General features: G+C 32.4%; 2 protein-coding genes across 2 annotated transcripts; one reads left to right on the forward strand and one right to left on the reverse strand.

Annotated features, from left to right (window-relative positions):
- The first annotated feature begins 622 nt into the window (after nt 1-622).
- Nucleotides 623-11,645, forward strand: LOC139902325 (uncharacterized). The gene is made up of 5 exons (XM_071884965.1): nt 623-898; nt 7,784-7,849; nt 9,627-10,226; nt 10,473-11,015; nt 11,544-11,645. Exons 1-5 carry the CDS (start codon nt 623-625, stop codon nt 11,643-11,645), a joined length of 1,587 nt encoding a protein of 528 aa, XP_071741066.1.
- Nucleotides 11,646-12,644: 999 nt separating this feature from the next.
- LOC139898985 (probable serine/threonine-protein kinase PBL5) lies at nt 12,645-15,298 on the reverse strand. The gene is made up of 5 exons (XM_071881799.1): nt 15,164-15,298; nt 14,228-14,478; nt 13,919-14,108; nt 13,175-13,566; nt 12,645-13,076 (listed from the first exon to the last, which is right to left on the reverse strand). Exons 1-5 carry the CDS (start codon nt 15,249-15,251, stop codon nt 12,834-12,836), a joined length of 1,164 nt encoding a protein of 387 aa, XP_071737900.1. The 5' UTR covers nt 15,252-15,298; the 3' UTR covers nt 12,645-12,833.
- Between the last annotated feature and the right edge of the window lie 884 nt (nt 15,299-16,182).

Genomic DNA, 16,182 nt, shown 5'->3' on the forward strand with positions numbered 1-16,182 from the left:
CCGACGAAGTATAAATTTTTCGCAGTTTTTTTTTTTGAGAAAATTGCGCGGATAGTCCCTGTAGTTTGTACCACCCAGCTTGGATAGACATAGTTGTGGATTTGAGTGTGGATAGTCCTTGTGACTTAAAAGTGGAGCAAGGATAACCCAGTTAACTAACACTGCTGACTTTTTCCGTTAAAACTGAATCATGTGCCAAGCATGTGAGGGTATTTTCGTCATTTAAGGAGGAGTGGGTGTGTCAGTAGATACTTCAACTCTCTTTCATGTTTTCCATAAGAAAAAACTTAGTACCCTTCACCTACCACTCTTTGAATATTAAAACTCTAAATCTAAACTTAAAAACTTATAATATAAATATAAATACATAAACTTTCTTGTTCATATATTATGGCTGTGGAGTTCCTGAATGAATAAAAAACACTGATATAGATTTCACCGAACAAAATGGAAGACACTGCCGTCCGGGGTGTTGCCGGTCTTCAAAGCCTCCAAAATTTAATCGAATCATTTTCCACTCATATATTCATTTTCATCCTCTTCCCCTATTAATTTTCTTCTCCAATTTCAATCACAAAATCACATTTTAATTTTCAAGGTTCAATTTTTCTTTGTGGGTATTATGGCTTCTTCAATGGGTTTAAATCATCTCACCGGATTAAACACCGCCAGTGTATCTTTCCCGGCGACTCACCGTCGTTGGAACGGTGGAGCAAGATTCAATAATTTGAAGATCTATGCTTCAGATACTAAACAACAAGAGCCTGATTTGAGTGTAAATGTTAATGGGCTGCATATGCCTAACCCATTTGCAATCGGGTCGGGTCCACCCGGGACTAATTATAAAGTTATGAAGAAAGCTTTTGATGAAGGATGGGGTGCAGTCATAGCTAAAACAGTAATATTTTTATTTAAATCGTATATATTTATGTTAAGTTTTCTGTTTGCTTTAATAATCTAGATTAAAATCCATTAAAATTAATTCTAAAGTTTATAAAATTATTATATTCCTTTGAATGATGATACGCAATAAGCAATAAGCAATAAGCAAAATGTAATTTTATTGTTGATGAGCAAAATGTAAATTATTGTTGATCATATGTGATTGAATATTTCAATTTAAATAATTTTATTTATCTTGGGCTTTTGTGATCTATAAAAGATTGAACCTTACTAGTCAACCATATTTAGGCATAGGCTTGCTAAATTTCCAGACTTTAGTGTAACTATTGAGCACTGTTTTGATTCTTGATGATGATGATGAGTTATTGATGGATTTGAAATCAAAAAAGGAATTGAAGATTTTAAGATTCTAATATTTGTAATTATTATGAATTAGAGTAATTAATTTATATTGTTATCCGTACGAATATGGTTGTTATTGTTATAATTCAGTAGGCTAACAAAGAGAGAAAAAAAAGAGAGAAGAAAGAGAGAAGAAATATTGATATTGATATTTCAAGAGAAATGGTACACCTTAAATGGCTACCATACATGTCTATTTATAGTATAAAATATTACTATGCAAGAAATATAATAATAATAAAATTAACATCCAATTTAGATATTTTATAACACTCCCCCTTGGATGACAATTTTATTAGAGAATAACTAGTACTGCCTCGTTAAAAATCTTGCTAAAGAAAACCTATTGGGATAAAACTTTAGCTAAGGGAAAAAGAGTGCAGCATAGAGTTGACTCCCCCTCAAGTAGGCAACGCCTGAGTTGTTACATCTTCTGAACATGCCTCATGCCAATATTATGAACGTGTGTTCTGAAAATAGCAGTTGGCAGTGCTTTGGTATAAAGATCAGCAGAGTTGTTGATTGAACGTATCTCATTTTAATCTGGTTGTCTTTTACGAGATCTTGAGTATATGAGAAGAATCTGAGGTTTTCATCTGAAACTGTATCATCTAAATCTTTTATGTAGAAGTTTAGCCCCTGTGATTTGTCTACAATCTCCTTCATGGTTTGCTCAAACCCTTGTTTCAATTCATATTCCCTTGTAGTCTTTTCTGAGCCTTACCAACATACCATTCTTTTCCATCAAACTTATGACCGTTAAGACTGTCTATGGCTTTGGCGCCTCGTCAGTATTTATATTTTGTTCAGTCACTTTTGATACTCTTCTTTCATTTGTATTATGCAAGCTGCATTATCTTCATATATAGTTGTTGGTGAAGATAGTTGTTAGTCTTTTATAGCGTTCTAGTCCACAAGAATCAATAATGATTTGTGTCATTGATCTCAACCAAACACATTTTCGAGTAGTTTCATATAATGCAATCACTTCGTCATGATCTGATTATGTTGCAACAAGTGTTTGTTTTAAGAACGCCATGATTTTTGTGGTACCTCCATTTAGGAATACATATCGAGTTTGAGATTTATCTTTATGAGGATTTGATGAATGACCTGCATATACATAATCAACCAAATCTTGTTTTGAAACGTTAGAATAAAATAATTTTAAATTAGCAGTTTCTCAAGGGTATCAAAATATGTGTTTATCCCATTCCAATGTCTTTTTGTAAGGGCTGAGTTGAACCTTGTCAACAAATTAACTGCAAAAAAATGTCAGGTCTTGTACAATTTGTAAGATACATAACAGTCCCAATTGCACTAATATATGGAACTTCTGATCCGTTAATATCTTCATGATCTTCACGGGGATGAAATGGATCAGTGTCAATATTGAGTGATCTAACAACCAATTGGCTTTATCTTTAAAAAAAATGTTTTAAAATCTTTTCAGTATAAGTTGTTTGATGTACAAGTAGACCATTAGGCATATGCTCAATTTGCAATCCAAGGCAATACTTGGTTTTTTCAAGATTTTTTATTTCAAAATAATTCTTTAGAAGTTGAATGATTTCATAGATCTCTTTATTTGTTCATATGATGTTAAGAACATTGACATAAACAACTACGATCACATATCCGAACATTGTTTTTATAAAACATACGTGCAAAATAAGTTTATATGTATACCCTTTTTCTTATCAAGTAGTCATTTAATAGGTTATACCACATACGTCCCGTTTGTATAAACACATTAAGAAATCTTTGTGATTTAATGGAATATATTCCCTTAGGTTTTACATTAGATGCTTATGATACCTTAACCCTTTAGGTATATTAATATATATCACTATTAAGTGATCCATACAGATAAGTAAGTAGTAACAACATGTATGAGATGCATTTAAATAACTACCAGGTTGATTAAGTATCTAATAAGTAATTGTATCCATTACAGGAGGATAAGTTTTCCTCCTAATTCATTTATGGTCTTTGTGAGAAATCTTGAGTTACAAGTCTAGTTTTGCCTTGTAACTTCATTTGCACATTTCTTTTCGGATAAAAATTCATTTGTATCCCATACGTTTCACATCTTTAAAAGTGATAACGATTGATCCGAAAACTTTTCTTTTATCGAGCGATTCTAATTCAGCTCGTATTGCTCCTTTCCATTGAGCTCAATCATGTCCATTTTGTATATTCAATGATAGATTTTCGTTCCAGATCATCATCTTTATTCATGATGTCATTGTAACATTATATGAAAATATCTCATCAAGATTTTTCATTTTATTTCGGTTCCATAATATTGCATAATTTATCGCAATTTATGTATTTACATTTATCAATATCCTCTGCAGAAGGAATATTGATTTGTGGTTCTTCTTGAACACTTTCTTTTACCTCATTATCAGCTGATTTTCTTTTTCGAGGATTTTTATCTTCGGAACCAATTGATCTTCCACGTTTGATGCGTGGTAAAGACTCAACAGTGACATTATTGCCAGCTTTTGGAATTTCAGTTCGAGCTGGAGCATTTATCGCTGGTATATATGATTTAGTCACTTTTTTTTTATATCTGTAAATGCATAAAGTAATTAATTTGCAAGTTCTTGCATATGCATTATTTTTGAACTTTCGTTTCACATTCTTTTGTGCGAGTTCAATATACCTTAATTGATGTTCACATCATGAAGCATCATTTTATTTTTTATTTTTATTTCTCCCCCTAATCTAGGGAACAATGTTTTATTAAAATGACAATCAGCAAAACGTGCTGTAAAAACATCACCCATCATGGGTTCAATATATCTTATGATTGAAGATGTTTTATATCCAAAATATATTATCATCTTTCTTTGAAGAACCATTTTATTGTGTTGTGGTGATACAATTGGAACATACACTGCACAACCAATGTTTTAAGGTAGAAAATATTTGGCTCTTGGCCAAAATCAAGTATTAAGTGAAAATATTTACGACTTCCACATGGTATAATGCGAATTAATGTCGCAGCATGTAAATTTACATGTCCACATAGATATATAATTTTGTACTCATTATCAATTGTCTAGTTATTAGCTGTAAGCGTTTATCTATTGATTCAGCTAAACCAATTTTGTGTATGCACATGAGCAACTGGATGTTCAACAACAATCCCTGTAGATATATAATGATCATTAAATGCTTGAGATGTTAACTCACCAGCATTATCAAGTCTCATCCTTTTAATGGTGTAATCAGAATAATGTGTTCTCAATTTAATAATTTGTGCAAGAAACTTTGCAAATGCCATATTACGGCTTGATAACATACAAATATGAGACCATCCGCTAGATGCGTCTATTAGAACCATGAAATATCAAAATGGTTCACATGATGGATGAATTGGTTCATATATCTTACCTTGAATTCTTTCAAGAAACATTTGTGATTCTTTTTCACAATATACTTTTCATTAATCACCATATGTGCTTTCCATTAATCACCATATGTGTTTTTTTTTTTTTTTTTTTTTTTTTTTTTTTATAAATCACCATATGTGTTTTTTTTTTTTTTATCATATATCCTTTTCACCATATACGCTTTTAATCATATGCGCTGTGTTTTTCACCATATGCGCTTTTAATCATATGCGATTTTCATCATATGCGTTGTGCTTTTCATCATATTCGCTTTTTATCATATGCGCTTATCATATGCGATGCGCTTTTTATCATATGCGCTTTTTTATGTGAATAGTAAATTAATTAATTTCGTTTTACTATTCATATGAATTAATTTAGATTTACTATTTTGTTAATTGAGTAATATATATATATATATACATCATATACTTGTGACTCCGAAGGCTCAAATGAATTTGACCATATAGTTATACGTTGTACCTTGCACATTAATTTTCAGTAGAAGCTTTAGATGCATATTATTTTCAGTAGAAGCTTTAGATGCACTTTTTTTTTAATCACCAAATACCACAAACACTTTGTTTGCGTTTGTTCATAGTCATCAATGAAAACCATTTTCTTTAATTTTATTTTATACAATAAAATTAACGCATCATTATTCTTTTCAAAAACAATAATCTATTGTTATTGTTCACTTGTGTCATGTTTAACAACAAAAGTCAACAACCTCTGTCTTGTTTGTTGTGGCAACCAAAAACAACCTTTGCTTTTGTTACCGAGAATCCAAGACCAAAAAAAAAAAATTAATTTTTAATTAATCTTTTATCAAAACCATAAATGATTTTATTGATCTACGTTGATATGGCCATAAAGAATTGACGGCTGACCTACTTTTGTAAGTGTATTTCGGCTATCATCCCGAAAACGCACAACGACCTTTTTTTTTTTTTTTTTTATGAACTATTTGTTTCATATCTAGCTTAGGCAATTATTGTGAACATTTGGTCCCTATAAGAGCATTTATTTTTTAGACTTTTAGTTGATTTGTACTTGTCACAATTAGGGATAGCACCCGCGGGTCGTGGATGCGGATCCATTGGATCCATCACCCGTACCCGCGGATTTTTTTTTTAAGAGACATCCAATTGAACCCTTGTTCATTGAAACAATTTGACTATATTTTTACTCACATTATTAAACGGGCCATTTTGATGCACACTCTTAAAAAAAATAATTTGTTTTTTAAGTTTTATTATTCAACCTCCTTTTTTCAACGGTCACGTTTTTAACAAAACATTTGACAAGTTTGGAAAAAAGTTTTTTATTGATTATCATCAAAAGTTTTCTATTGTCACTCTACTGGATGGAATTATGGCATACAACCAAAATTGCAACCCAACACTACATAAGAACAAAAAGGTTATTTTTAATTAACATATGTATATGTGTTAAACTCGGAATAATAATAACTTATTTTAGAAAATTAACATAAGACATGTTGAAACATTTTTGTCACATTTAGCTCATCAAGTCTAATACTTATCATTGATAGATTTTATCACGTCTAGGAGATGTTTACTTTTTTCTTGTATTAAGTCCTACTTTCATTTACCTTTGTTTGGAAAAAAAGTTTTTTTTTTACTTTGCTTTCCCCCTTTCTGTAAAACTCATTTAAACACTTTCTTTGTTTTTTTTTTTTTTTTTAAAAAACTTCCTTTTTTTTACGTTACCCGTAAATTATAAATATATAAAAAAAACTTTTTGTTTAAATTTTTTTTTCTAGTTTTTAAAAGGCCACTTGACCAATTTTTTAATTCTTTCACAACACCTGATATCGTGATCGTGACCTTTCACCAAAGCAAGAGATATTCTTGATAAACTAAACACGGACTCGTGTTTGAAATTGTCGGCCACAAAAAAAATTCATTTGATAAAAGTATATATATATTTTTTTTAGTTATAGAAGGAGACCACTTTATTTTCAATACTTCATTTTTGACAAAAAAAACTATTCCATTTTACCATCCCCTTTTTTTTCTTCTTACTTTAACTTTTAAGATATACTTTTAATAAAAATACAAACTACTTTTTCTTATTTTAACTTTTAAGATTTACTTTTAATAAAAATACAAACTACTTTTTGTATTTTAACTTTTAAGATTTACTTTTAATAAAAGTACAAACTACTTTTTCTTATTTTAACTTTTAAGATTTACTTTTAATAAAAATACAAGCTACTTTTTTATTTTAACTTTTAAAATTATAAATTTAAGAATAAACATTAGTATGCATGAAATAAATAATGATTAATTGCATAAGTAATCATAAATGTTAGATAACATATAAAGACCCCGTCGTATTCGTATTGATCGGAATTAATCTCGACCCATGGTACCGTGTTGTCAAATGACGTGTGCGTACATAAAGTACCGTGTTGTCAAATGACGTGTTGCGTACAATCATGAGGTCTTATTAACATAAATATAAATGTGTTAGTGAAGTTAATAAGAGTTAGATTACAGAAAATATAATTCAGGTGGTATAACCGACCATATATAACTTAAATAACATAAATATAAATGTTAGTGAAGTTAGTAAAAGTTAGATTACAGAAATATAATTCAGGTGGTATAACCGACCATATATAACTTAAATAACATAAATATAAATGTTAGTGAAGTTAGTAAAAGTTAGATTACATAAATATAATTCAGGTGGTATAACCGACCATATATAACTTAAATAACATAAATATAAATGTTAGTGAAGTTAATAAAAGTTAGTAAACATAAATGATAGTTAGGCGACAGTGTCGACCATATATAATTTAGGTGGCAGAGCCAACCATATAATAAGAACAATACAAATGCACTAAGAACTTAATAAAAATTAGTAGTTCAAAATGTTAGTAGTCCAAAATTTGATATGTCCGAGTCTGAAAATTATTAATAATTTCATACCTTGATTAGTGACTCGTGATCGTTTGAGATATCCTTTGATTACACTAAGCTCTTCGTGCTGATAACGTGTTATAATTCAGTAGGCTTATAACTACCTTTAATGGTTATAAGAACAAAGAGAGAAAAAAAAGAGAGAAGAAAGAGAGAAGAAATATTGATATTGATATTTCAAGAGAAATGGTACACATTAAATGGCTACCATACATGTCTATTTATAGTATAAAATATTACTATGCAAGAAATATAATAATAATAAAATTAACATCCAATCTAGATATTTTATAACAGTTATAATTGAGTATGTTTTATCCATGCTCAAAGTAATTATGTATTTATAATGGGGGATGATTCTCACACACACTTTTTTGATCCTCACACACCTATTTCAACCTTTTACTCTTCTAATAATACTCAATTGGTGTGTGAGGATAAAAAAAGTGTGTGTGAGAATCATCCCCAATTTATAATTGGGTTTGTCAGTTTGAATTTTGAGTTGTTTTTATATTATCAACAATGAAGATATAGATATGTTAATTAGATTTCAGATCTGGAAAAAGCATGAAAGAGATGAAGAATGATAAGGATATGAAACACACTCCTTCTTAAATGACGAAAATACCCTCACATGATTGGCACATGATTCAGTTTTAACGGAAAAGATTAACTGTGTTAGTGAACTGGCTATCCTTGCTCCACTTTTAAGTCACAAGGACCATCCACACTCAAATCACCAACTTTGTCTATCCACGATGGGTGCTACAAACCACAGGGACTATCCGCGCAATTTTCTCTTTTTTTTTTTAACTTGTGTTTTGAAATAAGTTGTAGATGTTGGGTTGCCATTTTAATGGAGTTTTTTCAAGAAAAAGCAAAAATTAGTTACAGACTTACAGGTGAGATGGAGATGATGGGGGTGCACTTTTCAAATTTTCTTTCTTGTTTGTTTTATTACTCTTAGTATGTATGTTCTCATAGTCTTCTAACAAGTTATAACACCATTCCATGCTAAATTATATAAACCTTATTATTATAGAAACAAATAAATATAAAAAAGAGAATTTAAATACCTTCAAAAGCTTTTTTTTTTTTGTTAAAACAAATAAATAAATGTTTTTATCATGTTGCTAAGTTGGTCATGAATTTTTTTTTTTTGTTCTACTAGTGGCAAATTGTTCTAGATCTGCCCCTGTTTATCATTGACAAAACTCAACATTAAACGCGTAGTAAATGTACCTCTTTTACTTGGGCTGTGTTTGATAAAATGTAGTAGTAATCGACTAATCGTAACGGTAACTCTTTTAGTTTCGTTGAATGGTTCTAACTATTATTAATTAAGATATTGACACATCGTAAAACTAAGTGGATGGAGAACTAATACATGATGCATATCAACAATTCATGGCATTAAGATAATGGAGTAATTAATAGGAAGATATTTGTAGTATAAATAAAAGATCATTTTCCAATAAGTTGGAAAGTTTTCAAATAATGTAGGAACAAACCTAGGCCAAAACTGATCAATTTATAATGGGTCAAACATATTCAGTATAATATGGGTCATACTGACTTATTCTTGGTTTTTGTCAAGATCCTAACATCACTCAAAACAAAGCAATTATTTCCATCCAAACATCTTTGGACCCAAAAAACCAGGTCTAATGCAACACCATGCAACTACCACCTTGTCACTTTCAGCATCCTGTCAAAACCACCATCCATCACCACCATAATGACCTCCTCTCCCGCCCAACACCGCCCGTCTTCCACCGTCACAACCACCCTCCGATCATCCCTCCCTTCAATCTTCTTTTTCCTTCTCCTTGTCTACCTTTTATACTCTTCCAAACTCCTCATTTACACTCCACACTTCACTACCAAAATCAACTGCCATCTTTCGAATCTCAACACCACCGGCAACACCACCAACGTAACTAAACTCTTACAAACCGACCACCTTAAAACCGAGCTCAAACACATTGCATTTTGCATTGCTGCATCATCCAAATTATGGGACACAAGAAAAGAATACATAAAACTATGGTGGAGACCGGGAGAGACACGTGGAACGGTTTGGTTGGACAAACATGTAAAAATCAAACCAAACGAAAGCCTACCCGAAATCCACATTTCACAAGAAACATCACAATTCCCGTACACGAATCGCCAAGGGCATAAATCCGCTATTCGTTTATCTAGGATAGTATCGGAGGCACTGAAATTAGGGTTAACGAATGTTCGTTGGTTTGTAATGGGAGATGATGACACAGTTTTTGTTGTGGAGAATATTGTGAGAGTATTGAACAAATATGATCATAATCAGTTTTATTATATAGGGAGTTCATCTGAAAGCCATTTTCAAAACATCTTTTTTTCATATTCGATGGCGTATGGTGGTGGTGGGTTCGCTATTAGTTATCCTTTGGTTAAAGAGTTGGCTAAGATGCAAGATAGGTGTATAAAAAGGTACCCTGGTTTATATGGAAGTGATGATAGGATGCAGGCTTGTATGGCTGAACTTAATGTCCCACTCACTAGAGAACCAGGTTTTCATCAAGTAAGTTTTGGTTATGTTTGAATGATTCAACACTGAATACTACTGAATCGTTCAGCATTCAGCGCGTTAAACTTCAAGTTTTTTGCATAAGACTATTCAAAGGTTTTATACGTTTAATGTACACTGTGAATGACTTTTAACTCAATCTTTTAACAACTAGCTTAACCCAAATCGACCCGAAAATAAGTATGTCAAAATAATCATCTCAAAAAGTAATTAGTGCTAAAGATTATTTTTCGAATGCAGAATGATGTATATGGAAACCTTTTGGGTTTACTATCAGGACATCCAGTAACTCCATTGGTTTCACTTCACCACTTCGATGTAGTCGACCCGATATTCCCAGGAATGAAACGGGTCGAGTCCCTAAAACACTTACTACATTCTGCAGAATATGATTCAGCAAGTCTCGTACAACAATCAATCTGCTACGACAAGAAACGAAAATGGTCAATCTTGGTGTCATGGGGATTCACAGTCCAAATCATGAGGGGAATACTTTCTCCACGAGAGCTCGAAACTCCCAGTCGAACGTTTATCAATTGGTACAAAGTTCTTGATTTTACTGCATATGCATTTAATACACGGCCCGTTTCAGGCCATCCTTGTCAAAAGCCTTTTGTGTTCTATGTAAATTCGACTCGGTATGACAATGTTAGAAAGCAGATTATTGGGATTTATACTGTTCATAAGGAACGTCATCCCCGTTGCTCGTGGAAGACTGAATCTCCCGAAAAGATCCACACTGTTGTCGTATTGAAACAAGAAGATCCTGATCGTTGGCAACGGGTACGTGTGTCCTATTCCGTGGCGATTCTAGGATTATAATTCAATTGGGTCCTGAATTTTTTCTCAGTACTAATTATATTCTAATGCTATTTTAATGATAGTTTACCTTCAAAAAAAATTATAAATTGAAAAATTATACGGCATCCGAGTAGTATAATTTAGTGGTGCACTATACAATTTAAAAGAAAAATTATAGATCTGAAATACATTTAAATTTAGTGGTGTCCTATACAAATTAAAGAGATTTTTCTACTAAATTTTTTTAAACTAGCGGTGTTCCTTGACCAATGGGTCTCTACTTAGATTCGCCTCTGGTCCTATAACAATTATAAATCTTGCACATAATGTTAAAAAGTTTGAGACTATATTGAAGTTTTGAAAACTTTGAGCTGGTTTCAGTGTTTTTTAGTCTAACCCTTTTAAAAAGTTCATTTTTCTAAAGATTTTGGATAGTTTAAGCAAATTTAAGATGCTACAACCCTTTTGTAATAAGCATTTGGTAATTGGCTTGATTTTTATGTTTTGCAGGCACCAAGAAAGGATTGTTGTAGAGTTTTGCCTTCTAGTAAGGAAGGAATCATGTACTTATGGGTTGGTCATTGTAGACAAAATGAGGTTATTGAGGTGTAAACTCACTATTATTGTACACACTCATTATGTATTTTGATTGAACATAGGGACAAAAAGCAATGTAAACAGTCTTGAACAAACCTGACTGCACAAGATTCAAATGTTTTCAAGATTATGTGCATACTCATCAACAATACTACGAAACAAATCACACAACAAACCGATCATCTCCAACTTTTTATCGTCTTTGTTACTCTCATGCGTGCTAGTTTGGTGTAAATTTCGAGCAAACAGGAAAAAGTTATAACTTGGTATTGTACTTGTACCTATGATTATAGATACTTTTAATATAAATATAATTTTCTAGTTCTTTCAAAACCACCAACACCAACAGAAGATTAAAGCCATAATGGAATAAACTTTAGTAGTTAATAATTAATGAACACTATTTTAGGAGTAAACTCTGAAGACACAAGCCAATATATCCAATATATGATTGCAATATTTTTTTTTTTGGGTTCTCAGCTATAACACATTGGGTATCCACGAGTAAGTAAAACCCCTGGGTGACGAACCCCCGAGCGACAAAACCCCCGAGCGACAAAACCCCCGAGCGACAAGACCCTGATTTTTTTTTACCTAAATTTGGCAATCAAAACAGAGTTTCATGGGACCAACAAAGAAATTGATTGATAATTTCAAATTATTTGGAAGTTGCATTGATATAACTACTCTTATGTGTTGAACCATGTCATTTTTAATTTAAAGAACTGGTTTGACTCTGCACATTACAACTCTGTTTACGAGTTTTGTAATGATCGAAAAGAAAAGAAATGAACAAAACTGGTGATATCCTTTGCCAGCAGGTCAAAACTTTGTCAAATGGACCACGAACACGCACAGAAACAAAATTTCTTGAAAAAAAAAATTCAAAATTTGAGGCAACCCATTTCTCGAAACTGGCTTTTTGTATCTTATTCACTAAAAACTCATTTGTTAACACCGAAAGAAATATGCCGAGCAGAAAGAAAAAAAACTCTCATTTTGCAAAACTCCCGTTCTAAATCTCCAAGTATTCCTACAAAAATTTCTATATGCGCCGCAATGGTTCTCATTTACACAAAAAAGAAGCCGCAGAAACACAAACTGAGAAATTTATCCTTGTGTATTATGTACCTAACAAAAGTAGCATTTGAAAACTAGCATAACACCTGGTATGCAAAACTACTAAATATTAAATCTCCATCTTCATCTAAGAGAACCCCTCCAAGGAGTTTGGACAGGGTGAATTAAGGGATCATAGTTTTGGAGAGCAAGATAGTCCAGAGCCGTAACGATATCCGCCACACGTGGTCTCATTTTCGGCTGTTCTTGAAGACACATTGCAGCAATGGCTAGAGCTTGATATAGCCCTCTCACCGGGTACTCACCCTCAAGGACGGGGTCCGCCATCTGAGAAAATTTCTTCCGATCTTTGAATAAGGGTCGTGCCTGAAATAAATGGTCAGTTTGTTATATTCCCGCAAAATGGGCGGGTAAAAAAATGTCTAGTTTAACGCTTAAGCAAATGTGTATTGTCAAAAACATACCCAAGAAACAAGATTTTGCTCTGTTGCAGGCTTTGAATTATCGATTGCTTTTCTCCCTGAAATGAGCTCGAGAAGTACAACACCGAAGCTATAGATATCAGATTTGAAAGTAAGTTGACCAGTCATTGCATAGTCGGGAGCACAGTAGCCATAGGTTCCCATGACTCGTGTCGATACATGTGTATTGTCACCCTGTGGGCCCACTTTGGCCAACCCAAAATCTGACAGCTTGGCATGATAGTCTTCGTCTAGTAAAATATTGGAGCATTTTAAGTCCCTATATATAACAGGTGGGTTCATTTGGTCATGCAAATAGGCTAGTCCTCTAGCTGCACCAGCTGCTATCTTCATCCTTACATTCCAGTCAAGCCGTTTTTTATTGAGACGTAAACCTGGCACAAAAAATGCAACTCGATCGTGATACTAATATTAACAAAAACATCCATTTGAAGTAATTTACAATCTAGAATCTTCATATGTTGTTTCATATGCTTACAAGTTTTTCCCAATGGAAAATGCTAACAATAGCCCCAAGGGGTGTCGTTAAGGTGCATAAAAAGCTTGTACAATTCAATAATTGTCACATTAAAGTCACACGTAACCGTCATGTACAAGTTTTAAATGCATCTTAACGACAGCCCTTAGGGCTTTCGTCAGCAAATTCCGGTAATGAGTTGCATTGAGAATATTGGTTATCAACAAATGTGATCACTTACTTTGTTAATTAGTGATTATAAAGCATACCGTGCAAATGGTCCTCCAAAGAACCTAACGGCATGTATTCATAAACTAATATCCTTTGCTCTTCTTCAGCACAATAACCGATCAACTTCACCAGATTCGGATGGTCAGCAACACCTAATGTCAACACTTCAATCAAGAATTCTCTAAGCCCTTGACCCCCATTCGGATCCAACTTCTTAATAGCAACAACCTGAAACCAAGACATGCACGCACGCAAGTAAATAAGACGCATACTTCAATACAATTGCTCACTAATAACATTTAGTCGTCTCTTATAATAATTTTCTTCGTTAATAAAAAATTACAAACCTGATCATTGTCTTCTAATTTCCCTTTATACACTTTGCCATATCCACCTTCACCCAAGAAATTAGCAGCCTTAAAATTATTGGTGGCCGCTACCAATTGCGCATACCGGAACGCTCGTGCGTTGTTTTTGGTACTCTCTTGCTTGTTTAGAAAATTACTTTCACCATTATGCTCACTAGCACATGATGTTCGATTAGCTTCGTGCACATTATCTTTCTTTACTTCTCTAGGTGGTGCCAATTTCGACTTATCTAAAACATACATAAAACAACATTTCAATCACTAATTATACAACATAAATCAGCATAAACTCTACGTGGATGTGAAACTAAAAGATAAACACAATAAAAATCATAATTTAAAATAAAATAAAAAGCAACAATGTGAATAAGACAAATAATCTTAATTTTTCCCTAATTATAAGTAGGTCCAACAAATTGGACAATATGACCTAAATTACAAACAAATAACTGAAATTCATCTCAATGCTAATCATAATATAGCATTTACAAACAAAAAGTAGATAATAAATGTCAAATTCACCACCAAAGAGCCAATGGTTTGGCGGTATGAGGTCACCCTTTGAGGTTGAGGGTTCGAGTCCGGTTTAGGACATTTTGGGGTGTATATATTCGTGTCGGTATTAGGTGGGTGTGTAAGTTTACCTTTAAAAAAACAAAAAAAAAAAAAAAAACCATAAAATGTCAAATTCATCAAAATCAATACTTTTTCATATAACATAACATTACAAAATGAAAATCAAGAATATATGTAAGGGAATTACATCAAACAGGTTAAGGGCATGCAAGATTCAGAACCAAGAGAAACAAAAAATTGATCCAATTTTGATAGAATATATTTGGCAAATATGAAATGTAAACAAATTAATTTATAGAAAATTAAGAATATTTAGAAAAAAATGGATTAGTAGATTACCAGAAGATGGGTATGATTGATGGTTGTTTTTTTTGTTAATTTTGGGTGTTGAATCTTTATCTCCCCCTGAACAAAAGAAACAGCCCATTGCCTCCTCTTTCTTCTCCCTCTCACACACTTTCTGTATCTATATATCTATATCTATATATTTTATATATATGCATAGATAGATAGACGTATATACAAATGTATAGTTGCTGTATATATACTCCGTATATACCCTATTTGTTTTTGAGACCGAGTTACTCATTGATTAAACTATACTCCGTACAATAATACTCCTTAATATCTTGCTTATTTATATAACTTATTTCTTTCAATATACTCACTATATTTTTTTTTTTTTTGAAAAGCAAATACTCCCCCCGTCTCATATCTATTATCCAGCCTTCACTTTATGAATGTCACAAACTAATTGTCAACTTCCATCAATAAAAAAAAATAATGTGATAAATCTCTTTTGTGCTCCTACTTTATACATTACTTTATACATGTAAGACAAAAAGATGGTTAAAAAGTATGGAGTAAAACTGAAAAGTTAATAAAAAAATACATACGTCAGATACTTTTTCTTAAACTGTGTGTTTTTTTTTCTGAAGACAATAGATTTGAAACGGATGGAGTATTATTAAAACCTAGAAGCGATACAAGATAATAGAAGAAAGGGATTCTTACAACACATGAATCACCCAAACGACACGGACATATAAAAAACTATCGCAGCTAACCAAACACGACCTAGACATGTACAAACATTAAGGGTTGCGAAGGCAGCAACCTGCGTACGATAACCACAAGAACCTGGACGATCACGAGATACTTAAGTACATATAGGGTTTACTTAGCCAAGATTACCACTCTAACTTTCTCCCTTTTGATCTATGCGCAATCCAATAAAAAGATTTGGTTTACATCTCATTTAGTGCCACCGGAGTGCTACAAGTTTTACCTTGAAACACCTTGTCGTTCCGGATATTCCAAATTTGATACATACAAATTAATTTAATTGCTTGCAACAG

This window comes from Rutidosis leptorrhynchoides, chromosome 3, assembly GCF_046630445.1.
Source record: "Rutidosis leptorrhynchoides isolate AG116_Rl617_1_P2 chromosome 3, CSIRO_AGI_Rlap_v1, whole genome shotgun sequence".
Classification (NCBI taxonomy): Eukaryota; Viridiplantae; Streptophyta; class Magnoliopsida; order Asterales; family Asteraceae; genus Rutidosis; species Rutidosis leptorrhynchoides.